General features: G+C 37.4%; 2 protein-coding genes across 2 annotated transcripts; one reads left to right on the top strand and one right to left on the bottom strand.

Moving 5' to 3' along the window:
* Positions 1-1,955: 1,955 nt before the first annotated feature.
* Positions 1,956-15,313, bottom strand: Meioc (meiosis specific with coiled-coil domain). Its single transcript, XM_046442882.1, has 3 exons — positions 15,308-15,313; positions 14,537-14,667; positions 1,956-3,861 (listed from the first exon to the last, which is right to left on the bottom strand). The coding sequence occupies exons 1-3, from the start codon at positions 15,311-15,313 to the stop codon at positions 1,956-1,958; spliced, it is 2,043 nt and encodes a 680-aa protein (XP_046298838.1).
* Positions 15,314-15,734: 421 nt separating this feature from the next.
* Positions 15,735-19,602, top strand: LOC124091696 (small nuclear ribonucleoprotein G-like). Its single transcript, XM_046442883.1, has 2 exons — positions 15,735-15,801; positions 19,427-19,602. The coding sequence occupies exons 1-2, from the start codon at positions 15,735-15,737 to the stop codon at positions 19,600-19,602; spliced, it is 243 nt and encodes an 80-aa protein (XP_046298839.1).
* Positions 19,603-21,037: the final 1,435 nt, after the last annotated feature.

A 21,037-nucleotide genomic window follows, 5' to 3' on the forward strand; every position in this document is an offset into this window, starting at 1 on the left:
ATATTTATTTTTTTTATTTTTGTGATACCAGGAATTGAACTACTATGCTATATCCCCAGCCCTTTTTATTTTTCATTTTGAGATAGAGTCTTGCTAAGTTGCTTAGGGCCTCCATAAGTTGCTAAGGCTATCCTACAAACCTATAATCCTCCTGCCTCAGTTTCCCAAGATGTTGGGATTACAGGCACGTATCACCATACCAAGCTGGATTTTACTTTTAAAAACATACTTTCTGCTAGTTATGGGGGCACAAGCCTATAATCCCAGCTTCTCTGGAGGCTGAGGCAGGATGATCATAAATTCAAGGCCAGCTTGGAAAATTTAGTGAGACCCTGCCTCAAAATGGAAAATAAGAAGGGCTGGGGATGTAGCTCAGTGGTCGAGTGTCTCTGAGTTCAGTCCCTGGTACCTTGAAAAAATAAAAAATAAAAATTCTGTGAGAGTTAGTTTCATTGCCAAAATAAGGAAAAAAGTGAGTTTGAAGAGGAACCAATTAAATTACTCAAATTACTTTAAAATTTTCCTTTTCCTGAATATTAATCAGAGTTCTTTCTAGAACCAAACAGAAAAGAATATTTCAGAGTTAACATACTAATGTTAATTTAAAATGCTTCAGGGGCTGGGGTTGTAGTTCAGTGGTAGAGTGCTTGCCTAGGATGGGTGAGGCCCTGGGTTTGATCCTCAGTACCACATTAAAATAAATAAATAAATAAACAACAAACAAAAATTAAATTCTAAAAAAAAAATCCTTCAGAACTTTACGTGCTGAAAAGTTTTAAAATTTTAACAAGCAATTTAAAACTCCACTATTGTAAGTTTTTATAGCTTACTCTGGCTTGTTCTCGAAGTTCATTCACAATTAAGCGATCAACTCTAGATGGGTTGGAGGTCAGCCTTGGAAATGGAGTATTGTTAGTACTGGATACTTTTTTCCCTGGATAATTCTTGGCAAGAGCTAATTCAGTCTGTAAAAAAATGTATATAATCATTAGATGCTGAATTTCCTAAATATAATTCAACTGTGAATAATATTTTTCATAGTCCTAAGAAATAAATGGAAAATTACTCCTTTAAATAAAAATTCTGATTTGGTATTAAAAGGCAATAAACATAAACCACAGTACCACAGTATCTTTCTGTTCCAATACATATGAAATAATTGAATACTCCAACAATTTAATATTGATAGAATTCATACAGGCGTGGTAGTACACGCCCGTAATCCCAGCAATTTGGAAGGCTGAAGCACAAGGATCACAAGTTCAAAACCAGCCTCAGCAACTTAGTGAGGCCCTAAATAAAAAACAAAAAGGGCTGGGGATATGGCTCAATAGTTAAGCACCCATGGATTCAACCCCGGTACCAAAAAAAAAAAAAAGAAATAGAATTCAAAGAAACTTAACCCAATAAGAGAAACAAATATACTTCAGAGACAAATTTTTTTTACATATGTACTTTTTAGTTTTAGATGGACACAATACCTTTATTTTATTTATTTTTATGTGGTGCTGAGGATGAACCCGTGCTTCACACATTCCAGGCAAGCACTCTACCACTGAGCCACAACCCCAGCCCCCAGAGACAAATTTTTAAAATTAGAATATGGATAACAGTTATTTTTAAAACTCAATCTTTAGTCTTTAAATAACCTAGATAATTCTTTATAGTTGTGAACCTAAATACTATACATTATAGAAGAATTCAGCTTAAAAAAAAAAGTACTTTTTTCTTGTTACTAGAAAATGAACCCAGGTACTTAACTACTGAGCCATATCCCCAGCTCTTTTTTATTTTGAAACTGGTTCTCACCAAGTTGCTGAGACTGGCCTCATTGAGATCCTCCTGTCTCAACCTTCAGAGTCACTACGATTATAAACATGTGCCATCACACCTGGCAAGGCAAATATTTTTGAACTACACACCAAGGTAAAGTAAAAATTGGCAGAGGAAATATACTAAATTACTCCTAAATGGATAACTGTTACCTTTTTTCTCTCCTTTTCTAATGCTCTCCATTGTTCATAGCACTCTTCTAGACGAATACGAAGTTCACTGGCTGGTCCACTTCGAGTTTTAATTGGTCTTTGAAATCCAAAAGTTGGCACGAAACCAGAAAAGGAATTATCACCATACATCATATCATTAAAATAAGGGTATAAATGGCTTAAGTCATCATAAGAAAACAAATCATAGGAATCCAACAGTGGAACAACTGAATGGCCAAATGGGTGGGTGGATCTTAGGGGAAACCCATTTGAACCAAGTTGTTGAAAACCCTGATTATGCCTTAAATCTCCCATCATATAATTATTAGAAAAGCATGATGCCTGTGTGCGATTCACACGGCTATTAATATTGCTGTCTCCACTTCCTTGTCGGTGGCTATTAAAATGACCCTGTGACTCCAACAGATCTTGATATTTGTTTTGAGATAAGCCATCTAAATGCTTCGGACCTTCCTCAGGATCATAATGTCCACTCTGGGGCTTGGCTTGAAAATTATGTTTGTTTACATTTTCAATGATCCCATACTGCTGAGCTGAATAATTATCACAAAATCCATTTGGCTGCTTTATTTTTTTATCTGTAACCGATTCAAAGAGATTTTCTTCTCCAGTCTTTGTCAGTCCTTCCATGTGATTGACAGATTGAATTCTTTCTGCACCATTGTAACTGAAATCAAAACTAGAAAATGCTGAAGGGTTTTCTTGGCAATACTTCTGAAATAAATTGCTATTTGGGGTTAAATTTGTGGATGATAGTTGGGGGAAATCTGAAGAATGGTTAGAACCTTTTGAAGCTGCACTTAAATGACTATTTAATTTCATCAAGTTACCTTGATTTCTATAAGGAACAGGAGTGTTATTTTTTGTTTGAATATTCATCCAAGTTGGTCTGTTTAAATTGATACCTCCTGAAGATGTTGCTGAGTTTGATAATAAATTCACTGATTTAAAATACTCAGAATTTGGGGGATCAGGCTTATCGAATTGTTGCTTTTCTGTGACATTAGCAAAATCATTATTAGCTGGACAAGCTGTGTGAGGTTTTAGTCCATACTCTGATTTTAAGCCAAAATCAGCTGTGAATGCTGCTGCTTCCTTTGCAAACTGTTTTTCAGTTAAATGTGGTGTGGTTTTTGGAAATGTGAAATTCTGCTGGTCAGGCATTGTCTCCTCCATTTTTTTCTGATTTGCTGGTTTAACCTGAAATAACTTTGTATAGGCATCTGCTTCTACAGTTGGTGTTTCGGGTGTGCCACTGGCTAATTTTTTACCATCCTGGACACTAAAATTTGAACATTTATTAAGCTTAGCCTTGTTAGGATGAGCATATTCTGGGTATCTACAATAATCTGCATTTTCATTGTATCTATTAAATTGGGAAAGAAATATCTCTGCTCTTTTTTGTTGTAATGGTGCTTCAAGACCTTTAGCACATATTTTCTCTCTTCCATAAGGGTAAGTATCAATTCCTGATTCTTTCATGATATCAGACAGACCAGTTTGTGGTGTAAAACAGTTTTTGATAAATGGATATTCTTGGAATGTTGCCTTAGCTGTATCATTTGTCTGAATATTGTAACAGTTAGAATGATCACTTCTTGAGGGGTATATCCATTGTTCTTCAAGGTCTAATCCAGTAAATCCATGATAAAGTTTATCTATTTTTTGTTGTGGTGTGAGATTACTATTATGCAAGTATTGCTTTTCCACTGCTGACACAGATTCACCACTATAAAAGGCTTGCTGAGAGATAGCTATATCTATTGGCCTTTTGGTTTCTGTCAAGAGATCATGGTGATCTACAAATCTGCTTGTGTTCATTGGCCAAACTGACTTTAAATTGGTCGAGCAGGTCCTAGAACAAGTAAATATATTTAATTACAATTTAAGTTTTAAAGACTATTTTCTCAGGGAAAAAGGCAGGAAAAACTCTCATAAACATTTATCTTCCCCCTACCCTCACCATTTTCAAATATTTTCCAACCCTGCCTTAAAAGCTGCCATTAACTCCAAATAATTAACATGTGAAATACGCTATATGCTCTGTAAATATTCGTGCTCCAAATAAAGTTATATCTATCAATGACAGACCACATATGTCAGAGATTAAGATTATAATAGAGCTAAAAAGGTCCTTCTGCTTAGTGACATGTCAGAACCATTATAACATCCCCACAGCACAAGACATTGCTCACATATTTGTGGCATTGCTATAAACAAACCAACTGTACCACCACCAGTCACATAAAAGCACAGTGCATTTAATCATGCACATTATAAAACAAGACAGTGATAGTGTCTTTAACTGGTTTGTGTGTTCATTCTTCTATGCCTTTTATTGTTATTTAGAGTGTTATACCACAAGCAGCCTCTATATCTTGTGGTTACAATGTCTATTGATTGCATAGGCCATGTTGAGTGAGTAACCTATACCATCTAGAGGGTGTGTAGGCACACTCTATGTTTATTTACATGAAGGTGATATAGCAACATATTTCTCAGAACCTGTCCTCATCCTTAAGCAACATGTGACTGTATGCATTTTAATCTTTTGTTGTTGTTGTTTTGGTACTGAGGATTGAATCCAGGGATGCTCAACCACTGAGCCACATCCCCAGCCCTTTTTTCTTATATTTAGAGACAGGGTTTTGCTGAGTTACTAAATGCTTCACTAAGTTGCTAAGGCTGGCTTCAAACTTGCAATCCTCCTGCTTCAGCCTCCTGAGCTGCTCGGATGCATTTTAATCTTTTTTTTTTTTTTGGTACCAGGGATTGAACTCAGGGGGGCAACTCAACTCCTAAGCCACCGCTCCACTCCTATTTTGTATTTTATTTAGAGATAGGGTCTCACTGAGTTGCATAGCACCTCACTTTTTCTGAGGCTGGCTTTGAACTCTCGATTCTCCTATCTCTGCCTCCCAAGTCACTGGGATTACAGATGTGCGCCACCATGCTCAGCACATTTTAACCTTTTTTTCTGGTGCTGGGGATTGAACCCAGGGCCTTGTGCATGCGAGGTAAGCACTCTACCAACTGAGCTATATCCCCAGCCCCACATTTTAATCTTAGTATGTCTTCACTGTACTTTCCCAAGAGGCCTACTGCTGGCAACTTCAATGTCTTAGATGAACTGTTTATCTATGGTAATCTAGTATTTTGTAATGAAAACAGATGTGTTTTGCTGTAATTATTTTGAAATTAAAACAATTTAGTTGGCTGGGATTGTAGCTCAGTGGTAAGAGTGCTTGCCTAGCATGCATGATGCACTGGGTTCGACCCTCAGCACCACATAAAAATAAATAAAGATATTGTGTCCAACTAAAAAAAAAATTAGTTGACCTTGCATGCACAAGGTCCTGGGTTCAATCCCCAGCACCACACAAAAAAATTTTTTTTAGTTGATTACATGTGTGTAGCATATTTCCCTATTTATGAATAAATTGGATAATATGGCTTCCACACTCAAATAAAACAATTATAACATACTTAAAAGGCTTCTACCACATGAATAAAACTCATGTATTTCTTCAATGAGTAATGAGTTTTATTCTTTGTGATATATACATATATTATACACACACACACAAGCAACATGTGACTGTATACATTTTAATCTTAGTATGTCTTCACTGTACACACACACACACACACACACACACACGTCTTTTTTTGGTACTAGGGTTGAGATTGAGGGGCACTTGTTTAACCACTGAGCCACATCCCTAGCCTTTTTGTTACTTTGTTTTTAAAATTTTTTTTCTTTTAATATTTTTTTAATTGTCAATAGACCTTTATTTATTTATATGTGGTGCTGAGAATCGAACCCAGGGCCTCACACATGCTATGCAAGCACTCTACGTCCTAGCTACAACTCCAGCCCTTAATTTGTTATTTTGAGACAAGGTCTCACTAAGTTGCTTAGGGCCTTGCTAAATTGCTGAGACTGGACTTGTGATTCTTCTGCCTCAGACTCCCAAGCCCACTGGGATTACATACCCAGCGGGAATTTATATTCTTTAAGCCAAACTTTTGCTCATGAATTCAAGGGAAATAGCTCTGAATTATATAAGAATAATTTTTTCAAGTGAAAGTTCTTAAGCAAATTGAACCTAAGGCTGAATTTTCAATTGTATGGCAAGTACTTTAGCAAAATCAAGGCTTCTAGAAACAAATATTTGAATTAAGAAGTCAGGGGCTGGAGTTATAGCTCAGTGGTAGAGGGCTTGTCTAGCATGTGTGAGGCACTGGGTTCAATCTCAGCACCACATAAAAATGAATAAATAAAGGCACTGTGTCCATATACAAATTAAAAAATATTTTTAAAAAAGAAGTCTACAGTCAGAGGATTATTAAATAAACATTAAAGTTAATAATAGAGTAACCTAGTATATGTGAATTTTAAAATTATTGTACAATACAAAGGTATATAACATACTAACCCTTCAGCAAAATATGGCTGTGACTTATCTTGTTCTTCCAGAATGTTAGACACAAGTCCATATAAGTCTGTTTCACTGCCATAGTCATTTCTTTCGGTTTGAATCCTAAAAATAAATATCATATATAAACTATTTTATTCATGTTAAAATACAGCATGTTGATTTCTCCTTCCAGACATATTCTATCATAATTTTTATAAGATATTTGGTCTGACTCTATGTATCATTATTTCAAATAAGGGGGAAACAAGAGCTCAAGAATATATTCTACTTTGGCATGGTGTCTATCCTACATAAATATTTCTCCTTCATTTCAAATTCTACATCTAGTTCACAATGTATGCTTACCTCTTATTTCTCCATAAACATACAATTCTCTGACTTACAGTATTGTAGACATAGTACCACAGCTGCTCCTGAAAGCATGTCTAGTCCTCTTATACATCATTCCATCAACATTTGCTTAGTTTCTTAATTTGTGATTTGAAAAATCATATTAACCTGCTGCTCTATTTTTGTGATTCTTTATATTGGACAAAAAAGTGAGATGTGATATGGTCATCCTAGATTCCAGGGTGATTTTGCAGCTGACCCTTATGTATAACAGATTTTAGGATTATCCTTAAATCTTTGCCAAAGTAGTTGGAGTCCTATGTCCTTGAAATCCCACCAGTAATCAATATTCTAATTCAAAATATAAAAACCATAAGGTCATAGAAAACTGGTATATTTAACTTCTTATGGTTTTTGGATAATTCCTTCCTTGAAATAATACTTTGTTTTAAAAGTTACTTCTTGCTTTTTGTGATTTATTTCCAACATTTCAAAGTATTAGGATATTTTAGAAATAAAAACACCTTATTTTTGCCTAACACTCAAATATTTAATTGATCTTCATAACATCAGAAGGGTAGGTAATAGGGCTGGGGCTGTAGGTCAGTGGCAGAGTGCTTGTCTAACGTGTGAGGCACTGGGTTTGATCCTCAGCACCACATTTAAAAAAATAATAATAAAGGCATTCTGTCCATCTACAACTACAAAAAAAAATTTAAAAATAAGAAATGTAGGCATTAGTAATCATTCAATTATTACTGGTTGAATGGATGATCATTAGAAGATATTAGGAAACCTGATTTTTGCAAGGCTCTATTACTTGCCAAACTATACACTTGCTAAACAAACTGCCTGCCATCAAGTCTAATACTTTTTTCCTAGTAAACTGTTATTTCACAAAAATTCAACATAAAAGCTTTTTTGAATAATAATGTATTAGGACATATCTAGGAAAATATTCAATGCTATACGTATCAAACTGTTTAAAAAGTGTTATTGGGGTGAGGATAGGGTTAAGGTGAACTTTCACTTTTCCTGATATATATTTCTGTAAAGTTTGAATTCCTCAATAGCATGTATCAACCTAAAAATATTTTTGGAGCTGGGCATTGTGATGCATACCTGTAATCCCAGCAACTTGGGAGATGAGGCAGAAGTATTACAAGTTCGAGGCCAGCCTCAGCAATTTAGCAAAGCCCTAAGCAAAAATATTTTTGGAGCTGGGCATTGTGATGCACACTTGTAATCCCAGCAACTTGGGAGAATGAGGCAGAAGGATTATAAGAGACACTAAGCAATTTAGCGAGACCCTGTCTCAAAATAAAAAATAAAAAGGGGCACTGGGGTTGTGGCTCAATGGTAGAACGCTTGCCTGGCATGTGTGAGGCCCTGGGTTAGATCCTCAACACCACATAAAAATAAACAAAGTAAAAAATTCATTGGCTGGGCTGGAGATGTGGCTCAAGCGGTAGCGCGCTTGTCTGGCATGCGTGCGGCCCGGGTTCGATCCTCAGCACAACATACAAACAAAGATGTTGTGTCTGCCGAAAACTAAAAAATAAATATTAAAATATTTTAAAAAATTCATTGGCAACAACAAAAAAATTTAAATAGATAAAAATAAAAAGGACTGGGGATGTGGTTCAGAGGTAAAGTATCCCTGGGTTAAAGCCTCAGTACCAAAAAAAAAAAAAGTATATATTATATATCTGTATACATATGGAGAATTAATTATTATATATTATATATGCTTTCTAATAAAATCATTAGAGAATTTACCATAAATTTTAAATTTTTAACATTTTTTAATTAATAAGATTCAAAAGTAACTCTTATTTGTTAAATTATAACAGCTGCCTTATAATTAAATAAAGTTGAATGTCATTCCCTTAAATTTCTCTTTTCAACAGGCTCCCATCCACCCTCTTTTTTTAACCCTCACTATACTAGCAGTGACTAGTATGTCACGTCATTATCATTATGATTGTAATATTATAAACTCAGGTAAAATACTTGCCATATTAATTCTAGTATCCCCAGTAGAAGACTCTGTCACATAGAGTAGTTCCTTATTATTTATACAATATAATCAAAAAACAATCTTAAAATTTTGTTTGGTAAAACCCTGTTTGTTGTACATTAGTGAAGGAGAAAATTACTGAAAATGTAGAAGTGAATAACAAAAATCTAAAAATTTTAACTCTTTATTTTTTTTGGTACTGGGGATTGAACTCAGGGGCACTCAACCACTGAGCCATATCCCTAGCCCTATTTTGTATTTTATTTAGAGTCAGGGTCTCATGAGTTGCTTAGCATCTTGCCATTGCTGAATTTGGTTTAACTCATCTTTAGAAAAAGGAGTTTAAAATTTATTTACTAAAGATTCTCTCTAATAAACTTTACAAGTGATAAACTAAAACATAAATAAATACAAGGCATTTAGACTTTCCTAAAGGTTTGATAAACATAAAAGTATTATGTCTCAACATTAAAATGCTTATTATGTATGGATCAGAAAGCTAATTAGACCTTTGTTCCTGTGTAATAAAAAGAAACAACACATTTAGCTTGAGAAATCTAACTTATTAATTTACCTGTTCTTTACATTGATCTGGGAATTAGAAGATTGTTTAATATCATCTCCATAAGTAGACCATGGTACATAGAAAAGTGAAGAATCTATAGAACTTGCATATTCTGTGGATGAAGAAAGTGGAGTGTAGGTCTGCCTTAGGTCTATATTGTCTTCATTCTGAAATTTTAAAGAAAAGTTTGTATATTAGACACATCAAAACTTTGTTTATAGCATTGTATGATGGTGCATTCTCAGCTACCTGGGATGAGGCAGGATGATTTCAAGTTGGAGATTGGCCTGGGCAATTTAGCAAGACCCCGTCTCAAAAAAAAAAAACGGGTAAAAGGACTGGGAATGTGCTCAGTAGTACAGCATTTGCCTAGCATATATGAGACTATGGGTTTAATCCCTAATCCCAAGTACTACAACAATAACCAAAAAAAAAAAAAAAAAAAGGGAAAGAAAGAAAGAAAAAGCCCAAACATTGTTTATTATAGAATATTATAGAAGAATTTATAATAACACAGGTTAAGAGTCTGGAGAATTACTTTCAAATCTAGACCTAGCTACTTAACCTTACTTTAAAAGTATTTTTTAAAATATTTTAAAATATTTTTTTAGGTGTAGATGGACACAATACAATGCCTTTATTTTTATATTTTTTAATGTGGTGTTGAGGATCGAACCTGGGTCCCACCTGCGCTAGGTGAGCGCTCTACCGCTGAGCCACAATCCCAGCCCTTAACCTTACTTTATACCAGACATTGGTGAACTTTTTCTGTAAAAGGCCAAAAGAGTAATAATTCTGGATTTGCTGGTCAGTAAGATTTCAGTTGAAATTCATTAACTTTGTTATTCTAGCACAGACTATATATTAGCAAATATATAGTTGCAATAAAACTTTATAGAAATGTGTACTGGTCAGATCTGTAGATGATACTGTATTATTTTAAATAAACCATACAAATTTTATCTCAATGCTTCCAATCTGTGAAAGATGTACATTTATAGAGAATTTTTTGAGTTTCAAAGAAATTATACATACACTATTATATTTAGTCAACCTTGTGTATTAGTATTATTTCTATTTCAAAAACAAGGAAACTATGGCAACAAGTTATTCAACCAATATAGGATAAAATTAAACCAAAACTCTAATTCTTCTTACTTTCAGTCAAGGATCTTTTATATAGCTATCTTTACTTTTTTGCTTACTTTTTATATCCAAGAGATATTATAAAAATGAAGTCATAAATAAAATGTCATGATCTCTACAGAAATTTTAATGCTCAATTAGAAGAAAAATTCTCTACAAACTCATTTTTCTTTTTCCAGTCAACTGAGTAAGAAGATAAAAAGTTTGGATTTTAAAAGTTTAATAAATTATTTAAAATTCTGCCTCCTTCCAAAAGGTATTAAGTGCTGTGAAAATAATTTAAAATTCAATGAATTTAACAAGCAACAAGCAAAAAAAAAAAAAAAATGCTTCATTACAAAAGTTTGGCTGGGCAGGCACAGTGGCACATGCCTATAACTCAGTGATTTAAGAGGCTGAGGCAAAAGGATCTTAAGTTTGAGGCCAGCCTCAGCAACTTAGTGAGGCCCTAAAACTTAGACCCTATCCCAAAAATTAAAAAGAAAAAAAAGAATAAAAAAAATTAAAAAGGTCTAAGGATATGGGGCTCAGTGGTTCAATCCCTAGTACAGGGGAGGAAAAGTCTGAAAGTGGACTGGGGATGCAGCCCAGTGTACAGCACTTGCCTACCTACCTAGCATGGGCAAGGTATTGGGTTTAATCTCCAGTGCTGCAAAAAAGGAAAGGAGGAAAAAAAAAAGTCTGAAAGAACAGATTCACAATTTTTTTAAATATTTTTTTTTAGTTGTAGATTGACACAATACTTTTATTTTATGTGGTGCCAGGGATCTAACCCAGTGCCTCACGCATCCTAGGCAAGTGCTTTACTACTGAGCCACAACCTGGCCCCAGATTTACAATTTTTAACTCCTTAAATAAGGGAATAGTAAACCTTGAGATGTAATATCTACATCCTGACATAAACAAAATGGAAACAGTATTTTCTTATACAGAAGTAATATAATTCTGGCTAAAAATGTGTTGATGTGATGCAGGGGTGTTTTGGGTACTAGGGACTGAGGGTGAGCCCTTTGTACACACTTTGCCACTGAGTTCCCAGCCACTAAAAATGTGTATATGTTGCTTTCTTTTTTCTAAGAGGTGTTGTCCAGGTTGGCCTTGAACTCCAGGGCTCATGTGAGCCTCCTTCTCTACCTCTTGAATAGCTAGGATTACAAGAACATACCACTGCATGTGGTTAAAAATATTTTAAGTTGTTTTTAGTCTAATCAAAATTTATACAAGGAGAAAAGACACATTTATTAATCAAGGTATTTTAAATTTTGCGGGGCTGGGGTTCTGGCACAGCAGTAGAGTGCTCACCTATAGCCTGTGCAATGACCTGGGTTTGATTGTCAGCACCACATAAAAAATAAATAAATAAAATACAAAAGGTATTGTAGGGGGCTGGGGATGCGGCTCAAGCATAGCACGCTCGCCTGGCATGTGTGCAGCCCAGGTTCGATCCTCAGCACCACATACAAAGATGTTGTATCCGCCGAAAACTAAAAAAAATAAATAAATATTAAAATTCTCTCTCTCTTTAAAAAAAAAGGTATTGTGGGACTGGGGTTGTGGCTCAGTGGTAAAGCAATTGCCTTGCACATTCGAGACCCTGGGTTCGATCCTCAGCACCATATTAAAAATAAATAAGTGAAATAAAGGTATTGTGTCCAACTACAACTAAAAAATAAATATTTTTTAAAAAAGGTACCGTGTCCAACTACAACTAAGAAATAAATATTAAAAATAAATAAATAAAACTAAAGATATTGTGTCCATCTACAACTAAACTCCTTTATCTCTTTATCATAGGCCTATTTGGAATCTTTTTTAGTGGTTATTTGTCAAAAGTGACAAATACTTGCTTATCATTTTGAAACAGTTACTTAAGTGTTAGGGAAGTAGCTCCCTGGTAGAGTGCTTGCTTAGCCTAGCATGAGCAAGGCCTTGGGTTCTTCTTACATACATCTTTTTAAAAAATGCTTTTTAACTTAAAAATGGGTCAGGTACAGGTGCACACTTGTAATCCCTAGTGATGCTGAGGCAGGAGCCAAAAGTAAGATGCGAGTCTCACCAAGTGAGCAAGAACCTGCATCAAAAAAAAGCGGGGAGGGCCAAGAAGTGGTAGAGTGCTCCCCTGGGTTCAACCTGCAGTTCTGCAAATGAATGAATGAATGAACAACAAAAAAAAGATAAACAAGTAAATATGAATAGTTGTTTAAACAAATGGAGCATCTTCAGTTTGTGTAATAACAAATATATATATTATATATTAGCAGAAATGAAGTTTTGTTAAAGTGGGCTTATAAATATGGCAATGATAACAATAATAATGATAGCTACACTTATGTGTGTTTATCTTGTGATTGGCCTTGAGTTAATTCCTTAACATATTTTAGCTGTATGGAATTAAATATATTTTGTATTATCCTTCAAGTATATTTTATATTGTGAAACATTCTGGGGCTGGGGATTTAGTTCAGTGGTAAAGCGTGTGCTTAACACACACAAGGCTCTAGGTTCGAGCCCAACACCTCCAAAAAAGCAGGGAGGGGAGAGGAGTATATAAGTTCTGAAAGTTAGAAAAGTTAAATCCTTGGGGCTGGGGATGTGGCTCAAGCGGTAGCGCGCTTGCCTGGCATGCGTGCGGCCCCGGTTCGATCCTCAGCACCACATACAAACAAAGATATTGTGTCCGCCGAAAACTAAAATATTAAAAAAAAAAAAAAGAAAGAAAAGTTAAATCCTTTTAAAAGAATATTTAACTTTTGTATTCTTGGATAAAACAAGCAAATAAGATAATGTGGATTTAAACATAATTTTATTTGAAATATCTGAATCCTTTTCAGTTAAAATATTTACTGAAAATATGCAAATATTTGGGGTGGACATATTAGGGTAACTGTAAAATGTATCACTTTATATCACTGATATACTTAAAATAATTCATTGAAATTAAGTCCTAGTAAATTTTAATAGAATTGTAAACTTTACAGAGAGCAGCAGAAGTCTGGAGCTAGGTTCCACTTGGGGTTTGTCATTTAGGACAAAAATCTCTGTGCCTCAGTTTCTCAATCTGTATAGTGGGCATAATACTATATAAGGTTGTAATGTGGGTTAAATAATTTTGATATAGTGTTATAATTCAAAGTATAATACCAACACCAACATTGATGTCCCAGTTAAATAATTTCAAATGAACATGACTTATATTACCCTAAGCCTTATTTAATACATTAACAAAAATAAATGTCATAGGTAGTAGCATGTAACTAAGGACACTGTCAAAACAAAAGAATAAAGAAAAATTCGCCTTTAAATGATTAAAACTATGTTTGAAATGAGAAATATATTTGCAATACATTATTTTTTATTGTTGGTGGACACACAATATCTTTATTTCCTTTTTATATGGTGCTGAGGCTCGAACATAATGCTTGACGCGTGCTAGGCGAGCATTCTATTATAGAGCCACAACCCTAGCCCTGCAATAAATTCTTTGAAATGAAAAATGTATACTTTGGTCTTAATAAGTATTAACTCATTTCTGATGTCATGTTATACTGAAGACAAGATGGAAACAAGAGTCAATAAAAAATCTTATTCCTGACCTTATTTTCAAAGTTAAGTAGGAACTGAGCACGGTGGTGCCTGCCTGAAACCCCAACAGCTTGGGAGGCTGAGGCAGGAGATCGCAAAATCAAAGCCAGCTCAGAGGCCCTAAGCAATTTATTTATTTATTTATTTATTTATTTTTTTTTTTTTGGCCCTAAGCAATTTAGCGAGAAAAAATAAAACTGGCTAGGATGTGTCTCTGTGGCAAAATGCCCTTGGGTTCAATCCCTGCTTAAAAAAGAAAAAAAAAAAAAGAAAGAAAGAAAAAAAAAAAGACACCTAAGTATGTATTCTGCATATTTAAAATGTTGTAACCGGCTTTCTGGTCCTAACTGTGGAGCCATTTAAACACCAATGAATCAGCCTGGGTGCATGAATTTGATTTAGAATGAATTGTCTAACCAAGGGTTGGGGTTATTAATGGACCTGCGATTTGTAGCAATCATAGAAGGAAGTGGAGCCAGTCAACATCACGCTGTTGAATACATCGGATAATCTGCTGCTGGTGTCGACAGTGGGGTTCCAGCAGCGATTCGCACCTCCACGGAACGCTACTTTAGGCTGCAGAAAACAAGGACATGGGAGAAAGTCATCACGCAGCGCAAAGCCAGGACCTAAACGGCCAGATGACTGTTCCATCTGGATTCTTCAACTAACTCAATTCCAAACGCTCTCAAGGGACACGAATTCGGTGCCCCAGCTCTGTCCCCGGGATTCCCCCTCACCCTCCCGCCCCCTGTGTGCCAGCCCCGCTGCGCCGCACCAATAACCCTCACAGGCCCACGACGCCAGCCTGCCCCAGCGTCTGTGCCACCCGACGGGTTCAAGGCGTCAGCGCTAGGTCACCACCAGGGCCCCGCCAGGGCATCCCAGCGACCCCGGACCCAGTCTGCCAATCTACTCAGCCCACGCAGGCACTCCTCGCCCCGGCCAACCCTGTCGCCCGGACCCCCCACCCCGCTAGGCGGCACAGACCCGGCGTCCCGTCGGTGCTCCTCACAAGCGACCCACCCTCTCCCGGTGGTCCCAGCCTCCTTAAAGAACCACACTTGGGGACGCGCCAGCCCGTCAGTTTCTCCTGCCGTCGCCATCCTCCAAGCCTGGCCGCCCCCACGTCCCCGGGAGCCCCGCCCGTCACCACCTCAAATCCCTCCCTCAGGCCTTGGGGGTGAGGGGGAGGGCAGGTGTCTCCGTCTCTCACCTCCATGGGGACCCCCAGCCCCTCCAGGACTAGGTACGGCTCCTGGGGTACCGGGTGAGGGAGGGCGTCGAGGCCCAGCTCCCTCAGCCTGCACCCCACCACTGCCGCCCCGGGCGCTGCCTGGAGCCGGTCTGTGGGGGGTCCGGAGCCGGGAGGGTGGGGCGGGGAAGAGGCCGTTACATTGTCTGCCCCTGGCTCGCGACCCGGCACGCGACCCCGCACCGGCCGGCCGCGCCCCGCCTCCTCCTGTGAGGCCCACTTCTCACCCTGCACCCCTCATTGGCCCGCTGCCCAGCCAATGGGCACCCGCCTCCGGGGGCTGTTACCCGCCGGAGACAGGGCTAAGAAGGGGCGGTTAGCCGACCTCGCTTTCCTTCAGCTTCTGAGCTTTTCCCGCTCAAAGTAAACGTGTTCCGGATTGGCCGGTATGGACAAGCACCAGCCCGATGATTGGCTGACAAGGCAGAGCCGGGCGCGGGCCTACTGTTGGAGAAGTGGTGGTGGTGCTCGGAAGATTTGAGAAGGTGCACAGCAACTGGCTGATAATCCTACAGCTATCCGCTGCACGCCCTATGCCAGCATTTTCGTTTGTGCTCCTTGGTCCCTCCCCTAGTTCCCAGAATCCTTTGGAGCGGCCCAGAGACTTAACAGACCTTGTATCCGTTTCAGAGGTTGAGGAACCCTACTTGTGGAGTTGGGTGTTGGGAGACCTGCTTCTGAGAGCCGCCCTCTGTCCTAGGCCCAGGTTTTAGTGGCGGTGATGATATTTGGGCGTTAATGTGACTTGTGAACAAAATTCACCCTGACCTTTACTTCACCCGAAACAAGAAGCCATTCCTGGCACCGACGAGCGGGTTCACATCGGCAGTGCGATTGGGGGTGTGATGTCTCAGAAATGTGAGGGGTGTTTTTGTTTCTTTTTGGTCCCCCGACAGTGCTGGGGACAGAAAGTTGAAATATTAAAGATGATAGAAGTAAATACAATGAGCACCTTTAGAATATATTTAAAAGCAAAACTTGAGAAACTCTCAAGGGAAAGATATTCTTGGTCACAAACGGAAATAGGGTAGGTCGGCAACTTATTAGCTCTTGATATTTCAAATTGACGCAGCTTTGAATTCAGAAAGCTGGCCGGCTGACCTGGTTGAACAAACTACCCGTCTCTGCCGCACCCTTACATCACCGGTGCATTGCATTGAGAGTGTGTTTTTTGTCCTCTCCCATGCACGCCAGAATTTCTAAAAATTGTGACTCCCTGTATGTATTTTTCTTGGCAAAAATACACATCAGATTCGCCCTTTTAGCCATTTTGAAGTATACGATTCAAAGGCCTTCTGTAAATTCATAAGGTTGTGCAACCATCGCCACTGTTTCTAGAACTTTCTAATTAATCTCCAACAGAAACTACTCAATAAACAATCACTCCATTCCTCACACCTCCAGTCCTTGGCAACCACCATTCTATTTTCTGACTTTGAATTTGACTACTCTAGCTACCTCATATAAGTGGAATCATACAATATTTGTCCTTTAGTGACTGGCTTACTTTACTAAGCAGAATGCTGGCAAAGTTCGTCTACGTTGTGCAGCAGTATGGGAACTTCATTCCTTTTTATAGATGAATAATATTCCATTATATGGCTATACCACATTGTATTTATCCATTCATATGTTACTGTACACTTGGGTTGTTTTCCAACTTTTTACTTTTCAGTGAACATTAGTGTACAAGTATCTGATTAATTTTTTCCAATTTTGTGGGGAATATATAGGCAGGAGTGGAATAGCTGGGTCATTTGGTAATTCTGTTTAATGTTCTGAGCCACTCTATTTTCTGCAGAAACTGCACAATTTTACATTCCCACAAGCAATGCTCAAGGGTTCCAATATCTATATTCTTACCAACATTTATATTCTTTTTTTAAAAGTAGCCATATCCTAGAGAGTATGAAGTGATCTCATTGTGACTTTGATTTATGTTTTTCTAAGACTAATGATGTTGAGCATTATTAGTCATTTGTATTGCATCTTTGAGGACTGTCAATTGAAGTCCTTTGATCATTTCTTTGTGATGATACTACCTTGCTCAGTATTAGTATGTTATGTTTTAGGAATAAAAATCATAGGAAATTTTAACATTCCTTTGAACTCAAGTGAATACATTAGTGAAGGAAACATTTTGGTTATGTAGCAGAGCAAGTATTTAATATGTAGTTTTTTCTTTCAGCTCTTATATTCTTTTTTTTGGAAGGTCTCATTTTGAACATGTGTATTTAGGGGTGAGGTAGGATTGATTCCACAATCAAACCCAGAGATATACACAAAGTTTAGGTTAAAATGAAAGAAATACTCAAAACACTTGTTTTGTATTTTTTTCTGCCTTCATCTGAATTTTAAGTTTTTTGGGCTTTTTTGCGGGGGTGGGGGTGGGGGATGATGACTTCTCTCCATCTATTAAATGTATCTACAAAGGAGCAACAATGAAAGACATTTTATGTAATAAAATTAATTACATTTTAGTAACTTTGATCCAATTCAGAAAGATAGTGCCCCAAGTAACAAACTCATTGTTTACCACTTACTATTTGGGGATACTTAAGGGAATCAGAATTTACAACTGAAAAAAAAAATTTCAAGTACTGGGGATTGGTGCTCTACCAATGAGCTACATCCCCAGCCTTCTTTACTTTTTTCTGAGACAGGGTCTGGCCAAGTTCCAAACCTGATCTCAAATTTGCAGTTCTACTGCCTCAGTCTCCCAAGTTGCAGGGATTACATTGTGCCCTGGTACAATTGAAATTTAAAAAAAAAAATTTAAGTTTATGGACATTTATTTTTATTTATTCATTGATATGCTGTGCTGAGAATCAAACCAGTGCCTCATGCATGCTAGGCAAGTGCTCAACCACTGAGCTACAAACCCAGCCCCCAATTGAATTTTTCAAAAGATATTTAAGAGCATTTTTTGATAGAACTGAGAACAACTTAAACCCATTCCATCTGAAAAGTTAGTGTAGAATGTATATTTCCCCCCTACCTCTGGAAGACAGTGTACAATGTGGTATTCTTTAGATACATTAATGAGACCCATTTAATATTTTTACTAATACTTAAACATTTCCTTTTGTAACAAAATAAATCTGGGGTTTAATTTTTTAAAGAAGTCATTCTACCTCCTAGTAATGTTTTAAATAACATTTCATTAATAAGGTTTTCATTAATAAGTTTTCATTGATAAGTATAACTTTGAGTTCATATATTTAGTTTTGAAAATTAAAGGTGCGTTAGGGTCTGTAAACAAGTCAAGATGGTGCCTGGCATTTTGCCAGAGGGAGTGGTTTGTGAAGTAACGCCAGCAAGCCATTAAGTGTGGAGATTCCTTATTGGTTGACTGCTGTATCTAGTTTATGTTAATTAAGATAAGCTGTGTGGAATGTATATATACCCCTCCTGTCCTACAATAAATGGCTCCCACTCCTGCTGTATCAATCTACACAAGTTGCTCGTCAGCCCCCGGTTAGTTTGCTGCAGCCGGACTGCGGCAAAGGTGTACAGGGGCTGGGGTTGTAGCTCAGTGGTAGAGCACTTGCCTAGCATATGTGAGGCCCTGGGTTCGATCCTCAATACCACATAAAAATTAATTAATTAAATAAAGTTATTTTTTAAAAAAAGAAAATTAAAGGTGTATGTAGGGGCCCAACCTAAATGCCAGGGAGAGGATACTTAATTAATCATCCATGGAAAGAAATCATAGAATTCCAAGTCAGAATATAATTGAATCACTGTGAACATGAAGGAGGCTGCCAATTCAATTTCAAAGTATCTCTGAGCCTCTGAGCCTGCCGGATAGACAACATGAGCTAGGCTTACCCTCCCAAGCTGAAAAAAAATTATGGATGAGAAGTTATCATTGAAATTAAATAGTAATCCAGGCACCATGGCACACACCTGTAATCCCAGTAGCTTGGGAGGCTGAGGCAGGAGGATCACCAAAGCCAGCCTCAGCAAAAGTGAGGCGCTAAGTAACTCAGTGAGACCCTATTTCTAAATAAAATACTAAATAGGGCTGGGGACGTGGCTCAGGGGTCAAGCATCCCTGGTACCAAGAAAATAAAAAAGAAAAGAAATTAAATGGTGGCAGACATGTCCAAGAAATATTGCTGGGATTTGATCCCTTTATGAATCTTGTGATAGATGCATTGTGGAAATGGCAATCAGTGGAACAGAACAATATTGAAATGATGGCAACACAAGGAAATAGTATTGTTGTGTTAGAAGGCTTGGAACAAGTATAAATAATGGCTGTTCAGCAGAGAAATCCATGCCCTCTCTCCTAGGGGCCTGTTTAACTATGACATTAAAATCAGGTCATGTACATTTTCATATTAAACTTTTTGTTAAACTTGTTTTTTTTTTGGGGGGGGGGTACCAGGGATTGAACTCGGGAGCACTTGAACACTGAGCCACACCCCCAGTAACCCCCTTCTTCTTTTTTTTTTTTTTTTTTGTATTTTATGTAGAGACAGGATCTCACTGAGTTGCTTAGCACCTCGCTATTGCTGAGGCTGGCTATGAACTCTGGATCCTCCTGCCTTAGCCTCCAGAGCCAGGTGTGTGCCACCGTGCCCAGCTTGTTTTATTTTATTTTTTATTTTTATTATTATTATTTTTTTAGATATAGTTGGACACAACACTTTTGACTAATCCATTGAACTTCTTCTTCTTTTTTAAAAACTATTTTTAGTTGTAGATGAACACAATACCTTTATTTTATTTTATTTATTTTTATGTGATGCTGAGGATCAAACCCAGCACCTCACATGTGCTAGGCAAGCTCTACCACTGAGCTACATCCCCAGCCTCTAATCAACTGTACTTCATCCCCTCCCCACCCCTTGCTGTGGGTGAGCATCTGCATATCAGAATATTTGACCTTTTTTGGGATTGGCTTGTTTCACTTAGCATGATAGTCTCCAGATCTACCTATTTACTGGTGAATGTCATAAGGTTGTTCTTTATGGCTGATTAATATTAGGTCACTTTTTTTTAGTCTGGAAACTTGCAGTTTTCAACTCAGCTCAGGATGAGACCCTGAAAAACTCATGCATTTACTTTTTTGGGGGTGAGGGGTACTGGAGATTGAACTTAGGGGCACTCAACCACTGAGTTTTATACTTTATTTTATACCCTATTTTATACTTTATTTAGGGACAGGGTCTCACTGAGTTGCTTAGTGCCTCACAGTTGCTGAGGCTGGCTGAGATCCTGCCTCAGGCTCCCAAGCCGCTGGGATTACAGGTCTGCACCACTTTGCTTGGCATGCATTCACTTTGTAAATGTGTCTGCTTGACTTGGGGAGGCAAGGAGATGAGGGGGATACTTAAAGTGATTGGCTTTATCAAAGATAACAATATACTTTTTCCTCAGCAAGCTCTTTTCCTATCCCTTCCTCATCTTTTTTATATTTTGATATTTCTAAATTTAACTTAATAGGAGGTTTTAATGGGAATATGGTAATTTAAACTGATGAATTAGACATTCAACTAGGGTTTCATTACAAAATGAAAAGTTTTGAATATCCCTGTTTCATTAACCTCCAAATCTGAGTTGTTATTTCTCGGTGTAACTGCAGAACAGAAATTAGAACAGGTTCATAAAAGAGCACAACCAAAAAAAGATACCCTAAAAAGATGTTTTTAAATAAAATTTTCCCTACTGACTTTACACCTT

This window comes from Marmota monax, unplaced genomic scaffold, assembly GCF_021218885.2.
Source record: "Marmota monax isolate L192 unplaced genomic scaffold, Marmota_monax_Labrador192_F-V1.1 WCK01_AAM20220418_F8-fsc00205, whole genome shotgun sequence".
In the NCBI taxonomy this organism is placed as follows: domain Eukaryota; kingdom Metazoa; phylum Chordata; class Mammalia; order Rodentia; family Sciuridae; genus Marmota; species Marmota monax.